The sequence below is a fragment of the Trichoderma ghanense genome (genome assembly GCF_004382785.1).
Source record: "Trichoderma ghanense strain CCMA-1212 chromosome Unknown scaffold_22, whole genome shotgun sequence".
Taxonomy (NCBI): Eukaryota; Fungi; Ascomycota; class Sordariomycetes; order Hypocreales; family Hypocreaceae; genus Trichoderma; species Trichoderma ghanense.
The window spans coordinates 3,180-23,522 of NW_027395685.1; the positions used below are offsets into that span (position 1 = coordinate 3,180).

At 52.6% G+C, this 20,343-nt stretch overlaps 6 protein-coding genes across 6 annotated transcripts; 3 read left to right on the plus strand and 3 right to left on the minus strand.

Annotated features, from left to right (window-relative positions):
* Nucleotides 1-653: 653 nt before the first annotated feature.
* CCMA1212_010096 (Protein zds1) lies at nucleotides 654-3,402 on the plus strand (the record flags this gene model as incomplete). The annotated part of the gene is made up of 2 exons (XM_073707151.1): nucleotides 654-3,146; nucleotides 3,196-3,402. Coding segments are annotated over 2 exons (2,700 nt in total), but the record flags the coding sequence as incomplete, so codon positions are not given.
* An 805-nt stretch (nucleotides 3,403-4,207) lies between these two features.
* Nucleotides 4,208-5,129, minus strand: CCMA1212_010097 (uncharacterized protein; the record flags this gene model as incomplete). Its single annotated transcript, XM_073707152.1, has 2 exons — nucleotides 4,756-5,129; nucleotides 4,208-4,701 (listed from the first exon to the last, which is right to left on the minus strand). Exons 1-2 carry the CDS (start codon nucleotides 5,117-5,119, stop codon nucleotides 4,208-4,210), a joined length of 858 nt encoding a protein of 285 aa, XP_073554321.1. The 5' UTR covers nucleotides 5,120-5,129.
* Nucleotides 5,130-5,451: 322 nt separating this feature from the next.
* On the plus strand, nucleotides 5,452-10,761 carry CCMA1212_010098 (General negative regulator of transcription subunit 4; the record flags this gene model as incomplete). Its single annotated transcript, XM_073707153.1, has 5 exons — nucleotides 5,452-5,495; nucleotides 5,573-5,639; nucleotides 5,691-5,803; nucleotides 5,852-7,875; nucleotides 8,480-10,761. 5 exons carry the CDS (start codon nucleotides 5,452-5,454, stop codon nucleotides 10,759-10,761), a joined length of 4,530 nt encoding a protein of 1,509 aa, XP_073554324.1.
* A 99-nt stretch (nucleotides 10,762-10,860) lies between these two features.
* On the minus strand, nucleotides 10,861-15,196 carry CCMA1212_010099 (Exocyst complex component 1; the record flags this gene model as incomplete). Its single annotated transcript, XM_073707154.1, has 4 exons — nucleotides 10,861-11,776; nucleotides 11,830-12,962; nucleotides 13,060-15,017; nucleotides 15,079-15,196. The coding sequence occupies 4 exons, from the start codon at nucleotides 15,194-15,196 to the stop codon at nucleotides 10,861-10,863; spliced, it is 4,125 nt and encodes a 1,374-aa protein (XP_073554325.1).
* A 604-nt stretch (nucleotides 15,197-15,800) lies between these two features.
* Nucleotides 15,801-17,387, plus strand: CCMA1212_010100 (uncharacterized protein; the record flags this gene model as incomplete). Its single annotated transcript, XM_073707155.1, has 3 exons — nucleotides 15,801-16,103; nucleotides 16,166-17,153; nucleotides 17,218-17,387. 3 exons carry the CDS (start codon nucleotides 15,801-15,803, stop codon nucleotides 17,385-17,387), a joined length of 1,461 nt encoding a protein of 486 aa, XP_073554283.1.
* A 236-nt stretch (nucleotides 17,388-17,623) lies between these two features.
* CCMA1212_010101 (D-arabinitol 2-dehydrogenase [ribulose-forming]) lies at nucleotides 17,624-18,982 on the minus strand (the record flags this gene model as incomplete). Its single annotated transcript, XM_073707156.1, has 5 exons — nucleotides 17,624-17,804; nucleotides 17,875-17,991; nucleotides 18,083-18,391; nucleotides 18,472-18,541; nucleotides 18,607-18,982. The coding sequence occupies 5 exons, from the start codon at nucleotides 18,980-18,982 to the stop codon at nucleotides 17,624-17,626; spliced, it is 1,053 nt and encodes a 350-aa protein (XP_073554284.1).
* Between the last annotated feature and the right edge of the window lie 1,361 nt (nucleotides 18,983-20,343).

Here is a 20,343-nt window from a genome sequence, read left to right on the forward strand (position 1 = left end):
TAATTTAATAATAAAACTAGAGTTATTATATAATAAAATAAATTGCGCGTGTACTACAAGTATAGCTCGCCTACTACCCAGTAGGTAAATACTACTACCTAGTAGTCTATCTAAGTAGGTATCAGATATGTGTGATGTTTCAACTAACGAGGGTCAACGTTTCAAGATACTCACGTTCATGCTTAATGAATAACGGCCTCGCTTCGCCCGCTATACCTGTACAATCTCCATCTCTGGCTGGATATCCTCTATCCAGCGCCCTGATGTGGCGGTAGACCTCGTGACGACATCCCGCTCAGGAGGTGTTTAATCATAGCCCACCGTCTGTTGCTGGGTTGAATCCAACCTATCACTTGCGCATCTCGCTGCTGTGACCAACTCCAAGTCCAACCTTGGGAATTTCTGTTTGAATCAGGGAGCATAGCTGCACCGGCTTTTGCCCGGGGTCCTGTCTCCCTACAGCCCTCACGCCACACTCGATGATGGTATGTTCTCCAGTGTGTTTTGATGCCGGAACGTAGAAGACGCTTCGGAGTTGAAGGCAACATGTAGAATAGAGCACGTCGAGGTGCCATGGCGGTTAGGATCGAATCGTGCATAGTCGTGGCAGCGACCTAGACACTGTATCCAAGGCTAATGAAACCGGTAAATAGACATCATCCCGACTCCATGGCGACGTTGCCGGCACCCTTTCTACACGACGTGGCCACTCGAGCCAGCTTTCGATTTCAGATCCCAGCCATCACGTAACGGAGGCAATCGGCAATTTATACGACGAAGACGAAGACTTGAACTCTGAGACGAGTCGTCGGCTGAGTTTCGTCACCGATCCTGCGTACGAAGACCAAGTCAGTCAACCACACCGGCAACACAACGAAAAGCCGCCACAGTTCACGAAAGCGTCCAATGTCTTCTCTCAGTCATCACCAGACCAACAGACGCGGCCAAAACCCCCTAATGGCAATGGCGGCTCGAAATCTTCTCCGACGAGTCTCTCCACCGGACACAACCAATGGAACAACCAGCTGGAGGAGGACTCGAGGCCCATAACATCTCCCACCCTGTCGCTGCGAGGAGCTCATGCGCAAACGTCCGGGCAGCAATTCCCCTTGACCAATATAGATAACCCGAATGATATCGCTCAGGAGTTGAGCAACTTGCAGGCGTTGAGGCGTTTATCCATGGATGTTGGCAACAGTATTGACCCAGATATACCTCCAATGTCACTAGCAGCTATGCCGGCTGTAGCGCCGCGAGGAGGCGATGATGAAAACGATCCCTCCAGGTTGCTCTGGGTACCCGCCAGGGTACATCCAGAGCTGGCTCCTACTGAATTCAAGACCTTCCTCGCAAGCCGGCTCCAGTCCATCCGGAGGAGATCCGGGGATTCGTTCCTTTCCGTATCGGATGAGAAATATGGTGACGAGCAGGGTCCAATGACCTCCTCTTCACTGAGAAGGAAAAAGTCGCTACTTTCCCGCCAAATTGACAGCTCGGACGAGCGAGCTCCCGAAGGATTCGCCAATGGCATGATGGACAAATCAGAGAGACAAGGCTTCAAGAATGATCAGCAAGATCGAGAACTGAGTCTAGACGAGCTAGTAAAAGACCCCTCGAAAGCAGTTCAGAGACTTGCTCAAGAGTCCCATAGCTATTCAGGCGGCTTGGAATCTGGGATGGATGACATACCTATCCTTGCTGTTGCACCTAGTAGCGGATTACGGAGATCAACTCGGACGACGTACCGCAAAGGAGGGAGCCTGCGATCTGGCGACAAAGCGTCGTTTTCGAAGCGAATGGCGCAACGCCACCAAAGCGGCGATAGCATAGACTCTCCTGCTGCGGCTGCTGGAGAACCCCCTCGGGGGTATCCCCTGATCAAAGTGCAGTCAGAACCTACGTCGGAGAATTTCTCACGGCCTACTCGGCCGGATCGAAGACATGATAAGAATCCGCAGGAACCATCTGCAGCGTCAACAGCCCCCGACCCTTCTTCAGCTTCACACTCATCTCAATTCTCCATTCGAGGATCTTCCGCCAAGCCCTATGCTTCCCCCGAAGATATTCTCACCTCGGATAATCTAGGCGCCTCCCAGGATAACCATTATGCAGACAGATTTGTACAACGTTCCTCTCAGACTGTTGCCACGGCGGAGGAGCCTGGGTTAGAATCTGCGGCAGATGACCTTGGCAACGAATCAACCGGCCGCTCGAACTACCGCTCCCTTCCAGGCAATAACAAGCCCGAAGACAGCAGCTCTGGGAAGTTGTCTGTTCCCGCCGCAACACAAACCGGTGCAGTTCCACTCAACACACTGAATGGAAATGCCCATCGCACGGATGCCGCCATCACTCCTCCGGCGCAAACGCGAGATGAAAAACGAGGTGAAAAGAAGGCCAGGAAAGAAAAGGACGAGGATTCTCATAACTCGAGCAGGTCTGGCAGCGCATGGAAATGGCTCAAGGGCGTGGCGGACGATAGGGACAAGAAGAAGGACGAAAGCAAGAAGTCTAGGCATAAAGCAGCGTCTGAAAAGGCTCAGGACAACGTGCGGTTGGACGTCATTCAAACCTCGCTTGAGAAAACTGCTACCAAGGGGCGTGAAAGCTTAGTCCTTGACCGGGAAAGCCTCGACAATAAACTTTACGACGAAAGGAAGAAGGACAGTCATCGAAAAAGCGATTCGAAAAAGGAAAAGGACGGAAGCCTGTTCTCCTCCATCTTTGGCGGCAAGAAACGGGAAGAGAAAGAGAAGAACAAAAAACACCAGCAACTGTTGCACGTTCCAGAAGACACCATCCCTTACAAGCCTCTGCAGCCAGATGTCGACTACAACTGGAGCCGTTTTCCGCTCCTCGAAGAACGCGCCATCTATCGAATGGCACACATCAAACTCGCAAACCCTCGCCGCTCTCTCCACAGTCAGGTCCTTCTCAGCAACTTCATGTACAGCTATTTGGCAATTGTTCAGGCGATGCATCCGCAGATGAATGTTCCCGTGTCGCCCCAGCAGAAGCGACTGGAGGAGGAGGCACGCCGAAAACGGGAAGAGCAAGAATACTTGGCTCAGCGTGAGGCGCGAGACGAGGGAGACGAAGACGACCAGCAACAGAGTCTTGAGCAGTACGACTTTGATTATCATCGTGTAAGTCGCCCCTCCCCCACAAGTTGGAGGCATACTAAACATCGAGTAGACGACAGTACAATATGCAGATTCCAATTCCAACCAGCCGGTGGAATATGTGGATGACGCTCAGATTTATGAAGATGACCACTTACACGATGGCCATGGTGGTTATGGCACTGACGATGCGGGCGGCCATGCCCAGGAGGTGAAAGATTATTATCGGTATCATCATGATGTATCGGATCGACATAGTAGCCAGGATGGCGTATGGTGATACTTGATTGGCTCATCCATCACTACCTCTCTTTCACAGATTCGCATGACCACCTCAACTTACCTACTGTGCCGTCCAGTAGCGCGATGCGAAGCTATGTAAGTCGTTCTCAATCTCTCACTTCTCTCCTACACATATACATACTCTCTCTCCGCCTCCCCTATCCACGTTCTCATCTACATATTTTTTATTTCCCCCAATTTCTTGTAAGGGTGGAGAGATTGAAGAACACGGAAGGAAATCCAGTTTGAAGTGGCGTTTGAGCGTTTGGGCGTCTCTCGATCCTTGTTCCTCCTAAGTAGGAGTCCATTGGTGTCAATCTAGGCTGAGATGTAGATACTCTGGTCATATTCGGTGGGAGCGGGAACCATGACTGGGGGTAGTGTGACTTTCGAGTGTACTGATAATGATATTCTTGTTGAGCCACGAGACGTCGACTGATCAGCACAGTAGCTACTCTTCCGTACATTCCATTTTCATAAACGCAGCGCCCTTCGTACCTTGGGGAGCCACATCATGGCCCAAATGCACCGTGTCTTCTTATTTCAAGCCTCCGTCCTGTTGCATAGCGATTAAACAGGTGTGGCTTCGACGTTTGATTTCACGGCAAGAAGTCCGTCGTCGCGCAGGGCCCTTCCCATCAGCTCCAGGCCGGCGTTTTACTCACATCGACGGGCTGAATAGAAGGTTGACCCCATATTGTGACATCACACAGTAGGTACAGTCGAAAAAACAACAATTAATTGAGTTGTAACATCTGACAAGTATGCGTGCCTGATGTAACAGTGCTGTCCAGGTAATATATCTACTTCTTTTCTTCCGGTTTGGGAGTAGGTAGTTTGAAAGTTTCGGGTTTGCGATCTTCGCCTGTTCCGACTTGTTCCCAGGCACTGGATCCACCCTCGAAATTTCGGAAAGCCTGGGTAAGTTCCAAAGGCTCGGTGACGATTCGTTTCTTTTCCTCGTCGTAGCGAATTTCGGTGTAGCCCGTGAGGGGGAAATCTTTCCGCAGAGGATGACCCTCAAATCCATAGTCCGTCATGATGCGCCTTAGATCGGGGTGACCAGTGAAGAAGACGCCGTATAAGTCGTAAACTTCCCGTTCATACCAGTTAGCACCGCTGAACAGGCTGGTGATGCTTGGCACAGGCGATGATTCGTCGGCGTAAGTCTTGACTCGGATCCGAGAGTTGTATCGCACGGAGAGCAGGTTGTAAACAACCTCGAATCGATTACTGCGCGTTGGGTAGTCGCATGCGGTGACGCTGCTGACTTGGGTGAACTCTGCAGCAGTGTTGTCTAAGAAACCCGCTGGTTAGGTTGTGGCAAAGCAGTGGGAAGTGGCATACAAACACTTGAGGAACGAAAAGACCGGTATAACCCCAGCTGGAGAGATGTAGATGGTGAGTTCATCCTTCCACACGGAGAATTGCTGGACGTATTTTGGGAGACACCCCATCAACCAGGTTCCGTATCGATGAAGATTGTCCGCCTTGCTTTGATACTTGGCTGTTGGATTGATGACCGGCGCTTTGAGAGTTCCAATGGGCTCCCTGGGGGCTGTTCGCATGTTCTGGGAGTCCTGAGGAACCGCAACCATCCGAGGAGACGAGACCGATATTGCTCGGGTGATCTGTCCGGCGCGAGCTCGCGTCAAGGCCCTCACAGGCTCAAGAGCTGAGCCCGTAGTCGCTCTCCATGAAAGCCTGCTTGCCATAGCGAATTGCCTATTGGGGTGCAATGGCCGCGAGGATTGATGTGAATTGGTGGGGGGGTTGGTTGAATTGTTCAATGAAGCAAGTTAGTAGCTCAGATTCCACGGGTTTTCCGGGCAATTCCCCGACGATTTGCCGAAGAAATCGTCACTTCAGAAGGCATGACATAGTGGGCCGCGGATCACGTGCATGCAGTCTCCTTGGATTCGTACCCAAGTGGTTTGACTTGTCCCACACCAAGCTTTGAACAAACATCCTCAACTACTATCCACCCAGTTGGCCGAACACGATCGAATTCTCATATTGCCGACATACACGCTTCTTCATCGCAAACATGGCGCCTCAAGATTCCTTCATCGAGGAAGATGAAGATGTCTGGTATGTATATCCAGACGCTCCGATGCACATGGCGATATGCAGAAATTTAAAAAAGCCACTCTCTCACGTTGTCACAGCCCTCTTTGCATCGAAGAGTTCGACTTGTCCGACCGGAACTTTCGACCTTGCCCGTGTGGCTACCAGGTAAATATCCACTGTGGCTCATAACTTCGCCCTTTCTGACACGATTTATAGGTCTGTCAGTTCTGCTTCAACAACATCAAGAATAATATGAACGGTCTGTGTCCGGCATGTCGACGGCCCTACGACGAGAAGACCATTCAGTGGAAGGTCGTGACACAAGAAGAGTAGGTTCTATCTCATGCTACTCTGTTCTCATGGGCTAACTTGGTCAGGGTTGCCGAGTTCCGTGCGAATATCCAGAAAAACCAGCGAAAACGAGCTCAGGAACAACGTCAAAAAGAAGTTCAGAAACGCGAAGCCGAGAAGGAGAATCGCAAAAACCTTATTGGAGTCAGAGTTGTGCAGAAGAATCTCGTCTACATTACAGGTCTAGCGCCCACAGTCCGCGAGGATGAACTTCTCAAGACGTTGAGGAAGCCTGAATTCTTCGGGCAGTACGGAGTGATTCAGAAGATTTCGATTAGTAATCGGAAAAGCTCGGATGGCCAGCACCATTCGCTGGGCATCTATGTCACTTTTGAAAAGCCCGAAGAGGCAACGAGGTGCATCCAAGCTGTCCATGGATCACAGAATGGAGACAGGATACTCAAGGCTCAGTATGGGACCACAAAGTATTGCTCTGCATGGCTCAAGAACGAGAAATGCAACAACCCGGGCTGCATGTTCTTGCACGAGCAGGGCGATGAAGAAGATAGCTATACTCGTCAAGACCTGTCATCCATGAACAGCATCCATACACAAAGGCCTTTGCCCGGAGGAAACAGCACCTCTTATCGAACAACCCCCCGACAACAAGCCTCGCAGCCGACTCTGACGCCCATTTCGCAATCAATGGTGCGTACTTCAAGCAAAGAGGGCTCAGACTACGGACCTGATGGCTCTGCTCTGCCTTCGTCGGCCAATTGGGCACGAAATCCTCAACGCAGCCGGAGAGGCAGCCATGCCACGAGTGGCGCTCCTTCTAGCCCCGCTATCTCAGCTTCTTTGCCTACCACGACCGAAGTTGCTCAGGAAGCTGTGGGGGCTGCAGCATCCCCAACTCCTGCTCAGCAAGTGGAAGAAGACAAAATGTCCAACCAAGACTCCGTTGAAGCACCGCAGCCCCAACCGTCAAAGAGCCCCCTGGCGAACATTCTGCGGGCATTGCAGAACTGCACGTTGTCCAACTTGGTTGCCCCGCAAGTCAACGAACTTGGGCCTCCCCTATTCGACATCCGAGGTGGGAAGAAGCGAAAGGAAATGCGCGAAGACGACGACGCACGAATCAACGGGGACCAGAAGAATGCGACTGAAGGACCGGCCCAGCCAGAAGGTGAAGCAGAGACGGGCGGCAGCCTTGCGCTTGGCGGCGAACCCGAAGAACGCGAAGTCATCGGCGATGGACAAGCATTCGAGCACCGGCATATCAACTCGTTCCCTCCGATTCAAAGAAGCAATGCCGACACTCTCTTTGGTCCTGCTCTCAATGGTTCGAATTTCAATCCAGGGACAAGCCAGATTGGTCGGGGGATCACGCCCCAGCACCTGATGTCACTACGCCCTCAGTCTGGGTTCAGCGAGCAGGTTCCTTCAAGCCTCTCTGGCCAGGCCGCGTTTCAGAATCAAGGCCACAATCGTCAGTCATCTCGCTTCAGCTTCATGGCTGACAGTCCGCCCACATCGACCAATCTCAAGTTTGCTACGAATCCAAGAATAATGGGTCAGCAATCATCCATGATTCCCGGTTCGTTACAGTCCTCAGGCAACGGGCACTTTTTTGGCAGCTCCATGCCGGCGCCACCGCCGGGACTCAAGTCTACCAATACGCCACCAAACCTTTTTGGTCAGGGATTTGGTGGTTCCGGATTTGGCACTGCCACGAAGGACTCATCTGGCGATTTGTTGCAGAGTTTAATTAGCAGGAGCCGAGGCAGTGGCAACCAGCCTCATGATGGTGGAAAGCGTGAGTACATGATCTCTTCTTTTTCTAATCAGTATCCACCACCCTCAACCTCTACCCCAGCTCCTACTTCTGGCCTTTTGGCATCGCTCTACGGTAACCACCCCGGAGCATTCCAAGACTTTGGCTCGAAGCAGAAGAAGAAGGGGAAGAAGCATAGACATGCTAACACTTCCTCCTCGGGGGGGAGTGGTCTAGTGGATCTTGCGGACCCGAGTATACTGCAGGCGAGGATGCAGCACCAAACGCAAAGCAACACCGGAGTCAATCAGGGAGTTTTTAGCGGCCAGAGCCAAGGTGGGTATGTCCCGAACATGATGTATAATTCCAGTTACGCCCGGTGGTAGCATGACCATGGGGCGTTACATGAGATTTTGATATCCATTTCACATTTTTATGCTATACGGGAGGGGCGCTCGAGGGGACATGCATTTGAAGCTGGGGAGGGTTTTATGGATTCGCGTGGCGTACCTTGGTTCCGGCGCCTCTAATATCTCCCCCCTTGGGACTCGAGCCGTCGAGGGTAGCCCTCATCTCCAATCCCGTCGTTTTCTCTTTTCCTTTTCCTCAACTGCGGACCAGGTTCCTGGTTTGACGCAAGCCGAGTATCCAGTAAGACAAACCATCATCGTCTTCCACACAAGTCTTCCTGTATATTAACAGATTGCATGGAGTCTCCTTGCCTGGAGGCTTCCTGGATCGCAATATATCACCATACCTGTCATATCCTTGTGTTTCCTCTTCCTTCCCCTCGTTATTCCCCGTGGAAGACGATGATGGAGGTCGTAGGATGGCTCTCTTTGCATGGTGTTATGAAAACTCCCCATCCCGTAGCACGCCACCCCGTCATTGCCCTTGTGTTAAGCTTTTATTGATTGCACATTGCTGATGTGTTCTTTAGACCATGATCTTCAGTTGCCGGATGAAGCCCAACTATCCGTCGATGCGCTTGTCTCAGATGATCCCTTACCAGCCCAGGCGTCAACCCCTCTCACCGAGGTGGACTATCGTCGTTTGGCTTCTTACCGAGGTAGCATCGATACGCCTGATCGTTCGAATCAAGACGCACCGATTCAGGCTCAACCACAACGCGCGAATGCGATGCCAGCCACGCCTTATATCTCATCCCCCAGCCCTCCTTATAATCTAGGATCATCCCTCCAGGGGTCTACGAAATCGAATCCTATCGACAAAGAGGTAGATATCCGCGCGACGGCTTCCACAGCAAAGGACTCCTCAGCACCTCCCCGCACCTCGGCAAAAGGCGGTATTCTTCAGGAAAAAGACTTCCCTGCTTTAGGCGCGCCGAGGACAAACGACACCATGGGCGCCGGCATCAGCTTAGGTGCTTCTAAAACCGTTGCATTGAAAAGCATTCCATTAGCCAGGAGACAAGAGGACAGAACCCCCGAGGCCCAGGACGAGGATGCAGGACTTATCGCCAAGGTGCCTCAACCTCCCTCTACAAAGGACAGTGACATCAAATCTATGGAACAGGCAGCAGCCCTCCCTGCTGGAACCACTCTCGTTTCTCCGCCGGTGGACGGTATCGCCAAATCAGTTGAATTGGCAGAAAATGCTAGGTTTCCACCCCTGCCTACTCCGACGGTTGGCAGTGGCGTGTCAACAGCTTCGCGAGCCATACCGAAGACTTTGAGAGTGGTTCCTTCATCAATCAAGGCGGAGACTCGCTCTGCTTCACCATCGCCTGCTCCAGTATCCAGTCCTGCGGCGGGAAAGCTGGTCCAATCACAGCGGCCTGGCACTCCAGCCAGCGAGATGATTAGCGACACAGCCTCCGTTACATCGTTTTCGGTCTCCATATCTCGCGCTGGATCCCCTCCCTTGAGCAGAGTCGGCACTGCTCCAATACGAGGGACTACCAAGAGCCAGCAGCGCAAGCAGCGCAAAGATGTCTTGAAGCAGGAGACCAAGATCATAGCTGAAGCATCCAAGACAGACACTGCAGAGCATGCCCCCGTCATTGGACGGAAGAAGAAGCAGAAGAAGGAAAAGCCCCCGAAAGAGGCCAATGTCTCGTCTGCAGCAGCCGCTCCCTCTGAAACACCAAAGGCAGAAGCGGCAACTCTTTCCAAAGGCGAAGGGAAACAGGAGGCTGTTGATCATGATGGGCCCTTGAAGACGGATGGTACGGCGAGTTCGCCTGATGCAAAGCCGGATGCTCGAAAGAGCTCGACGAAAGAAGCAAAGCAGGCACCCGTCTCGTCATCGTCCACCTTTCCATTGCCCAAGGCAACCGATCCAGCGGACAAGTCTCCTGAAAGACCACAGTCGAGCCCCGCGTCTGTCTTTGCCGATATCAAGGATTCGCTCTGCACTGCTGCGCCAGAAAAGTTGCAGCTGCTGAAGCCCGTCTCCAGCAACTCATCCCGGCCAGAGCACAACCCGCTGAACCCATCAGGCAAACGAGAAGAATGCAAGGAAAGCTCTTGCAGATGTGGTGAAATGCAAGACGCTGATCTTGCGGCGCTGCGTGCCGGAAGGCCTGTGCGCAAACAGTTCCATACCGACGGCAGCCGCATGCTCATTACACCCCATGGGGATTGCATTCGCGGGCTCACACCAGAAGAAGAGGACACCTTCCTGGCCCTGCAAACCGCCATTGCTGCGACGGCGGAGAATCCTGCTGCATTCGTGGCACCGAGACACCAGCCGAGCAGCGGCGCTTTCTCACTCATCAAGGGTCGAGCTGTCCCCAATGGACGGCCGAACATCTTCCCTTCTACCATGCAGCCTCAAACACAGGATCCGATTGGCAAGCTCCAAAGGGAGGATGCCCTAAGCTACATCAACCAGTATGTGTTGCCGAGGCTGAGTCTCGGGGCTACAAGTATGGGATTCCCAAAGGGGGCATCTTCTACCCGTGACTCAGCGAGCCTCAACTCTCTGGCGCCCTACTTCTACGGTCCTGATGCTGCCGCTGGTGTCGGCATTTACAGCTCACCAGAAAGTGCTCGGGCCATACAAGACTTTGCCGCTCCAGGGATGTCACTTGATGAGATTGGCAAAGGAGCGGCAGCCAGTTCGATTGGGAACATGCCCCTGATGAGCGTTGAAGATGCCGAAGCAGCTCTGACGGCTGCCAAGAAAGAGACTGAGAAACTTGAAAAGGGCCTGAACTTGGTTATCAAGCGGAATCGTCGGCTCTTGCTCGGGGCTTGACTGGTACCTCGCGTGAAAAGCTGCCTGCTGACACCATGATGGCTCACATGGACAAGACTCAATATACAAAACTAAATGTATTATTATATGTATAGAGAATTACCTGAAAGCAGCCTTGACCTCTGCCCTGGGCCATTCAAAAATCACCTCTCCACCATAGACGTCTGTTATGATCCTACCTATCCTGCTTTCAACGCTGGTGTAGAATTCCTCACACTCCTTGAGCACCCGGACGACCAAGCCCCGACTAAGGGTTGGGTCATCTGCATCCCCGAAATGCTTTTCGACGCGTTTCCGTAGAGTCTCGATCCCCTTCCGTACCTCCTTCGCGTCATACGAGCCCAGCACCTTATTGAAGGCAGCCTTGTTGTTTGAAGGCTGTCGCGCAATTGCCATTGCCGACTTGCCCGTCTGAAGCTGGGCCTCGATATTCTCAATCTGCTCCAGGAGCCTGCCGAGCGGTCGCCGCATCACCGTATTCAGATACAGTGCCATGTGCTCATGGTATTCAGTGTTTGCCTGCGCTTTCCAGCTCTCTATAACTTCCAAGCCGCGAGTATCGGTCTCCTCCAGGAAGTGATTCATGTTTTCGATCAACAAGATGTGGAAATTCAGCGCCTCCTTGTCCTCTGGATCAGCTGTTCCACTGGCGACTCCGACAGCAGGATGCTCGCGCGCAATCACCATGAGTGACTCGAACATGGTCTTGAGGATGCGATCATACTCCCGATTGACCGTGCGCCGCAATACCAGGTTCTGGTCCAAGCCAGCGACCATGTTCTCCACGGCCGCCATGAACGCAGGGAATATGCGTATGAACGATATAACGCCCTTCCGCTTCTTGATCTTGACCTTTGTCTCCTCGATGGCTCGTATTTGTTCGTCAACAAACTTCCTGAACTGTCCTTCCAACGACGCATGCAGTTTCTGGAGAAGAGCGTTGAGGAAATCTTGGTTGGATTGCCCCATTTCAGACAGCTTCCTCTCGAGCGTGGCGAGCACTCCAACTCCTTGGCTAAACTCCTGATTAGCATTGCTCGGCGTTGCGTTCACAGCAGCTTCACTTACAGTGGATCTTGCGCAATGGCCCATTCCATCAACCTCCGCAGCTCTGCCTCGAGGAATGCAAAGATAGCCTCCATAGACCGCGTGACGCGACGAGCAAGTTCTCGGTCGGGCTCCATGAGCCTATGCCGCTTCAGGTCGCCTCCTCGGCGGTCTCGAGGTGGGCATGCTGCGACCGCCTCCGGAAAGTCCGATTGCTCCAACGTGGTAGCGTGGAAGAAGTCGATGATGAAGTTTTGTTCCATCTCAACCAAAGGCAAGAGGTCCTCCAGGACCCCAGAAAAGACCTCGTATGGCAAGCTTCGAGAATCCACGCTGCTCTTCTCAACGTGCGTTCTGGTGCCCCCGTCTGCCAATGGCGAGCGCAAAGCCTTAGCCAATGTCTGGCTGCGTTTGACAGTGAGCTTTCTGGCAGCTGTTGCCACGCCTTCCTGTTGTTTCTCAGACTGAGACGAGAAGATCACTTCTGCTTCATCTCCTGTTAATTTCCTGGCGTTCTTTCGCCAAACGGAAATCACATGCTGAAATTCATGCTTATACACGGGGGAGCTCTTGTCTTGGTAAATCTGCAAAAGATGGTTCCAATTTTCCAGGTCGACATCTCTCGCGTAGAGCATCAAGGGGCTGTACTTCCACAGAAGATCCCTCCCAATGCTGTGATGTGCAGGATCAACTTTTTTGGAGAGAGCGCCGTCCAGTGCTCGCTTTGTTTCGACGTAAGCTTCTCCGAATTGGCCCGTCATGAAGTCCAGTAGTCGTTTCATGAAGTACCTGCTTTCATGCAGATACATTTCTCGCTTTTCTTGTACAATCCTCATCTTGCCATAGTTGCTGTTTAGGCCCAACGTATGATCAGCGTCCAAGGCGGCGTCCAGAGTCTTTCCAGTGTCATCGCCCCCGAGCGAGGGGTCAATTTTCATCATGGCCCTGAATAGAGTAACAAGGGCGAGCTCCACCTCTTCCAAGCCACTGTAGCTGTCCAGAGGTGCTTGTTGAAGTGCCTGAAGGTCGTCGGAGGTGATTGCGCATGTTTCCAGCAACGATTCCAACTCTTTTCTCAGCAGTTTCTGATTGGCCGTCTGTACCTGAAGGCCCTGGCCCTGAGCTTCAATGTAGGCAATGTCGTCTGAGAGGGTCTTGGAAAATCAGCCATGAAATTCGTACAGGGGCGCCAGAGAGGATGCAGACGGGGGTAAAACAAAGAGAGAAGAACAGAGTGAACAAGACGCTTACCGAGAGCTCCACCGAGTAGAGCGTGAGCAAATTATCCAACTCTTCGCATTCACCCATGGCAAGGTCGATTCCTCTTTTGATAGTATTCACCCTCTCATCTTCTTCCCGAAAGCGTGCTAACCACCCTCCCGCCTGGACTGTGTTTAACTCTCGCTCTAGATCATTGCCTATGTCGTCCATATTCAAGCAATGCATTTGATCACCAGGAACCCAACCAAAGAAGTCCAGCCATTTGCCGAATTCCTCACTTCGATCATCAAGTATAATTGGGTCAATACCCAGCCTCTGGAGATACCTAGCATCTTGCCCAACAACGGCGGGTCGACGAGAGGTTTCCTTCGGAATAGCCGTGTCCTTGTCGGCCTCATTGGCCTCCTTGACCAGAGATTGTGAGCCTCCGGAGTTATTCGACTCAGATACCAGTATTTTGACCTCTGGTATTGCCGAATCACCAGTGACTGGTTTGGGGGTCTCAAGAGCCGCGAGGCTAGTATCGCGAGATGCTGGTCTGGGCGGTGCGGGAACAACGCTCGTGATGCCGTCAGGGCCTTCATTCGCCTTGGCTTGGTTTTGGCGTAGGCGTTCTCCGGCCCCTCCAGGTCGTGGACGGAAAGCATTTGCAGCAGATGCAGCCTTCCAGAAGGCACCGGCAACATCTCCTTTGGAGATCTTCGACTTGATCATAGGGCCTAAACCAGGACGAGTCTCTTCTTCAGGTTCGTTGACTGACTTTTCACGGGTAGCGCCATCATTCGTTCCTAGTTGAGCGGGCGAGCTTGTAGACCCCATTGAGGTAGAAGGCAGATCTTTGGAATCATTGTTAGTAATGATGTTCCCTGGTTTCTCATCCATGTCGTCCAATGGCTCCGCTACAGGTGGCTGTTTTTCATCGAGGCTCGTTCGACTAGCAAAGGCTATTCCTGGCTGTAGCACAGATGGGATTGCGGGAGAGGCAACTCGGTCAATACTCCTCGGCGGTGGCATCACCGGCTCCCTCTTAGCTGTCGAACTCATCAAAGGGGCAGGAACTAGATCCCTATCTTGCGGCCTTGAAGGATCCATGGGCGGCCGCCTCCGTGCAGGAGGCACTTTGTCCTCTTGCAGAGGGCGAGCTAGAGGAGGTACAGAGTCAGTGGCCGAGTCGGGAGCATCTCGAGCTTCGCTCAACCCACTGAGACCACTTGGCCCACTCATGCCACTGCGCGAGCGCGGAGGCAGGCTCGACGTGTCATCACCTTTAGTCGCGGAAGAGTTGGCAATCGAGTCTTGACTCTTGTTGTTTTGGGTCGTCCACCGAGGCACAGATCGCTCTCTGGATGCGGTGGAGTCAAAACTACCAGAAGGAGACATGGTTTCGTTCGGCGAAGGTCGGACAAGAGGAGATGGCCTGGGATATCGCGGCCCCTCTCCAAGACCGGGTTTGGGTGCGGCTGAGGATGTCGTGATAGCTTGTTGGCTTGTTGTTGAGTCAATCATTTGCTGCCGAGGCGGAGTTCCAGTTGGCCGTTTGCCCGCTCCTAGGATTTGATCCAGTTCCCTCTGGTCGAACCCTGACAGCTCGGGTAATTTGCCTCCTGTGTATTTGCCGAATATCTTCACCAAGCTCGCAATGAAGAACTTCTTCTCCTTTTCGGTTTGAGCTTGCCAGAAGTATGGCTTTCCCAGCGTGACGAGAAAGCCAGTCTCGCCAGCCCATTCTCGCAGATTTGGGCTTACCTTGGGCCCTGTATAGGATTCTATGTGGGAGAGGTCGTCGAGGTTCCAAGTCTTGCCGATTGAGAAGGTCCCGCTGCTGTTTTCTTTGGCTTTGTGAACTCGGACCCTTCCGGATTTGCGTACCGCTACGACAATGATCCTGGGCTTCTCCGTGTTGAGCCCCCGGGCTTCAGGAGGTGGCGGCATCGACGAATGTGAGGAGAATTCCGTGATGCGAATATGGGTGATGTAAGTCTCGTGAACTGTGAGGCAGGGTCAGTGGAGGGGCGCTCCAACAGAAACATCTTCGTGATCGAGTCTCACGCAAGCCATCGGTATCCTTTTTGTTGAAACAGCTGTCGATAATCCGACGTTTCTCGTCTTCGAACCGCTCCGCCCTGTTGGCGGCTGCGCTGGCACCCGTCGCGCTTGTAAGGTCCATCTTGGCATCCAGAACAAGAACCGCTCATGAGATTCATGGATCAGGCCAACAACTCGAACAAGCCGTTCGGTTCCAACATTGTGTGCAAGCTGTGACGCGTGCAGGTATTATCGACAGCGCTCCGTACGATGAAGCCGCAAGGTCACTGCTAGTCGCATCCGGGGTGAGAAGCTCCACTGTTGGCTTTAGGTAGTATGTACCTTTTCAAAGGCTCCTAAGGAGTGAGGACGCTAACCATTAATAGATATTACCACCTAGATAAAATAATTAAATAATAATATAAAAATATTCAATTATAAATTTTAAGAATTTTAATTAAAAATTTNATTAATATTTTAATATATATATTTTAAATTAATATATAATGTTTTTAATATTATGTCATTTACATTTGACAAACCCGGACCTCCCTTCCTTAGTAATCACAGTCGGGCCTGCATTTTCTGTAAATGTCTCAAGCTGGAAATCGAGGCAACCTCGCTAGCCAATCAAACAGCTCCATTATCAAATCCCCAATTCAGAGTCTTGCCACCAATCTTCCTTCCAGCATTTCGCTCTGCGACCCTCCGACCCTCCGATCCTGCGGTCAATCGCAACAATCACCATGCTGTCTGCCAGAACGGCTTCGAAGAAGGCCATGAGCCTCTCGCGAGGCGCTACGAGAGGCTTGGCTACTGTTCAGGATGGAGGCGCCGCCCGAACCTATGGTGGGCTGAGGGACCAGGACCGGATTTTCCAGAACCTTTATGGGCGATACCCTGCCAACCTACAAAGCGCCAGGAAGATGGGCGATTGGCATAAGACAAAGGAGATTCTTCTGAAGGGCGACGAATGGATCATCAGCGAAATTAAGGCCTCTGGTTTGCGCGGGCGAGGCGGCGCGGGCTTTCCTTCCGGTCTCAAGTGGGTATGTCACGATCTTCGACCTCAAGTTAGGCCTTGACGAGTCTCTAACCCGCAAACAAACAGTCCTTCATGAACTTCAAGGGCTGGGAAAAAGACACGAAACCGCGGTACCTGGTGGTCAATGCCGACGAGGGCGAGCCGGGCACCTGCAAGGACAGGGAAATCATGCGGAAGGACCCCCACAAACTCGTCGAGGGATGTCTTGTCGCTGGTCGGGCGATGAACGCTACCGCTGCCTACATCTATATCCGTGGCGAATTTTACCATGAAGCCGCCATTCTCCAGAATGCGATCAACGAAGCTTACAAGGAGGGTCTCATCGGCAAGAACGCCTGTGGCTCTGGATACGACTTCGACGTCTACATTCATCGCGGTGCTGGTGCCTACGTCTGCGGAGAAGAGACCTCCCTGATCGAGTCTATCGAAGGAAAGCCCGGAAAGCCACGACTCAAGCCGCCCTTCCCTGCCGCGGTCGGTGTCTTTGGATGCCCCTCGACTGTGGCTAATGTGGAAACCGTTGCTGTTGCACCAACCATCTGTCGCCGTGGAGGAAGCTGGTTCGCTGGGTTTGGCCGCGAGCGTAACCAAGGCACGAAGCTGTTCTGCATATCGGGCCACGTGAACAACCCTTGCACCGTTGAAGAAGAGATGTCGATTCCTCTCCGCGAGTTGATCGAGAAACACTGCGGTGGAGTTCGAGGTGGCTGGGATAACCTCCTCGCTGTTATTCCTGGCGGCTCTTCGACCCCCATTCTGCCCAAGAGTGTCTGTGATGACCAGCTGATGGATTTTGATGCCTTGAAAGATAGCCAGTCGGGTCTAGGAACAGCGGCTGTCATTGTCATGGACAAGAGTGCAGATGTTGTTCGTGCCATTAGCCGCTTGAGCCACTTCTACCGGCATGAGAGCTGCGGCCAGTGCACACCATGCCGCGAAGGCAGCAAGTGGACGGAACAGATCATGAGCAGGTTCGAAAAGGGCCAGGGACGAGAGAGGGAAATCGACATGCTCCAGGAGCTAACGAAGCAGGTTGAGGGTCACACTATCTGTGGTAAGTGTAGCTCGATTTCCCGCTGAACCGTACGTGTTTGGATATTCTGACATTTTTCCCCCAGCTCTTGGTGAAGCCTTTGCCTGGCCTATTCAGGGTCTCATCCGCCATTTCAGACCTGAGCTGGAAGCTAGGATGGAGAGATATGCCAAAGCCTCAGGGGGTCCAGCTCTGGCTGGTGGGTGGGAGCATGATTCACGGGCTCATGGGAAGCTGGTCTCGCCTGGTCAATAGATGATGACAATTCTTGTTTATAGATCATCCATTGGACCGATGCCGATAAAGGGTTACTTGGACGGAAGTGCACTAGGGGTTGTGCCAAGTCTGATATCGTGTCTTAATATGTACAAACCAACGTAGAAAAAAACATTGAAAAAAATGATATGATCAGAACATTCTTCTTGATTAGAGGAACTTAGACTATGTACACGCTCAACGCTGAGCTCTAACTAACAATTACAGCCCTCTGTTTATGTGAGGGTATAACCGCCATCAACGCGAAGATCGGCACCGGTTACATAGCGGCTGGCATCAGACAGCAGGAAAGCCACTGGGCCCATGAGATCCTGAGGCAAGCCCATCTTGCCTTGAGGGATAAGGGACACCCATTTCTGCTTCAAGTCAGGCTTCTCGTCCAGGATTTTCTCGGTTCTAGTTGAAGACTGGAGTCAGCTGGCCGAAGTCACGGCTTTCAAAGACAACGCAGGTCGGGCGAACTCACAAAGCAGTCAGCATGTATCCCGGCGAGAGACAGTTGACTCGGATACCAGCATGTGCCCACTCAACGGCGAGCGAAGCTGCGAGATGGCGAACTCCAGCCTTGGAGGCGTTATAAGGCCTGGTGCAGTCCAACCCGTTAGCTTTCTGGCTCTTCGCCCATTCACCCTTGCCTTTCATTTTGAAGCAACGGTGTCGAGCATTGCACTCACGCTTGAGGCTGGGGAACGTTGACAATGGACCCCGACATGCTGCCAATCATGACCATGCTACCGGGGCTCTTCCTCTCCATGAGGTGACGAGCAACCGATGTAGCGAAGAGATACGTGCCGTCCACATTGACTCCCCAGAGCTTCCGAAGGCGGTCAATGGGATAGTTGATGGCTTCGAAATTTTCAGTGAAGCCAGCCGAGGTGACTAAGTTGTCAATCTTGCCATGTTGCTGGATGATCTCAGCGATACACGCCTCGACTGAATCGGCATCTGAGACGTCGGCGTAATGCGCCGTCACTTTGGGAATGCTAGACCGGAATCAGCTGTCTGTATGTACACGCAGAGCGAAGCGGTCGCTGCCCAAACTCGCCATTACGCTTCCACTCACCGTCTTGCGTTGGGGTTCTCTTTGAGAAAGGCATCCACAAGCAGTTTCGTCTGCTTCTCGGCCTCCTCCTCTGTCGTTGCGTTAGCTATCTGACCTGGAGCACGAGCAACCCGGAATTGGCACGCAGAATCTCACTATTCATGTCGACCAGGGCCAGGTCAGCGCCAGAGAAGACCAATCCCTGGCCAATCACCAGCCCCAGCCCTCTCGCGCCTCCAGTGACGACACCGACGTTTCCATCGAGGGAGAAGCCGGGGAGCGTAGGCTTGACATACTGGCCGCCGGCCCCAGGGACGGGCTTGCTGCTGGGAAGCTCATGCTCTGGAGGATACTCAAACTCGACTTGGGCGTCTGTTCGAGAGTGGCTGCCGGGCTTGTCCTGTCGCGGCGGCGGCACACTATGGAACTTCCTTGCCGTGGCCAGTGGCAGGCGTCTGGCGGGTGTGGATGCAAAGCTTCGGCGAGCCGCAAGCCGCAGCATGAGCGTGGACGATTTCACCGCAGCAGCCATGTTTTCTGAGCTTGGGGAGGGAGTGTTTGTTTGCGAGAGCTCAAAGGTGGGAGAAGGGGGGATGCTATATATACTTGTGTCTATACTACCTACACCTTACCTGTTCTCACCCCACGATGTATGCGCACGAGTGCGTAGGGGATCGCCTGTACAGTATGTAAGTCTCCTGACCTCGCTCTTACCGCGGCCCTCGAATTACTGTGGAGGCGAACTATCTTCGATCGGTAGGAATGCTCCACGGAACACATCCGAAATGGCCACGGCGAGTGAGCTACAGATTTTGCTAGCAGCAGGTAGTACGAGGACATGTGGAGGCAAGCCTTCTGCATGACGACCTCTGGCTTGGTGCCCTACCTTAATTACTACCTCCTATTACAGCCTACCTACCTAGAGGTATGCTACCCAAGGTATACAACATACACCCATCTGCCGCTTGGGTATCTTACCTAGATCCTGTCGCAGTGTTGTGCATGACGCTTGCTTTCCGTCAAAGCCGTGGGTGAGGAATAGCTGCAGTCAAGCCCGAAGGCTTGGCCCCTCGGTGATCCGTGTGTTTTGCGAGTCTCTGTCTTCGTCTCCAGCTGCCGTTCCACCCTCTGTTCTCCAGCTCAGAGGCCTTGGTATACGATTCGCCATTGCTCTCACCAATCCGGGTGCTCGATGAAGTTCCCAGACTTGCTGCTCAGGAGTGAATCTGCACTGGGGTCCAGTTCTCTCCTGGAGCTTTCAGGCATCCTTCAAACTTTTAGAGTGGGTAGTCGAGCTAGCGTCACGCTCGCTGGGAACCGAAGCCACCTGTGTGCGTCCAGGCAGCAGAATAAAAAACAAGCCCCCTTCAAGATGAGCTGGGCTTGATGCTAAGCACTACTGCCCAACCCAGGAGCATATACATACAAAGATAGAAATGTAGTACGGCAGGTAATATCGTGTGGCGATATCGTGAACATTCGCTCACATTAGCATTTCAATTTATCTAATTACTACTCGGTTCTGCTGGTGGCGGCTCTCTCTCTGGGTGGCTCGTCTTAGTCATTATCAAAGGTGGTGCTAATATCACGATTCCCCTTCAAGCACATCACGATGCTCGAGAAAACTCGCCCAATTGAAACGTGCAACTTTGCCGCCAGTCTCCAGATGTCAGAAGCTGGCTGCGGGGCCACATACGGCATTCAATATCATGATTCCATCCTCCTACCGAGGAGAAAGCCCAGATAAATGTGCTCTGTGCGGATGCTCGACTGTTGAGGAGACGGCAGCTGTGGGGAGAGCATTGCCGAATAGCCAGCTGAATTACAGTACTTTAGAAGATTGAAAGAAAGACGCAGTATTCCCACGATGTCAATCATGTCCGCACCTTGCGC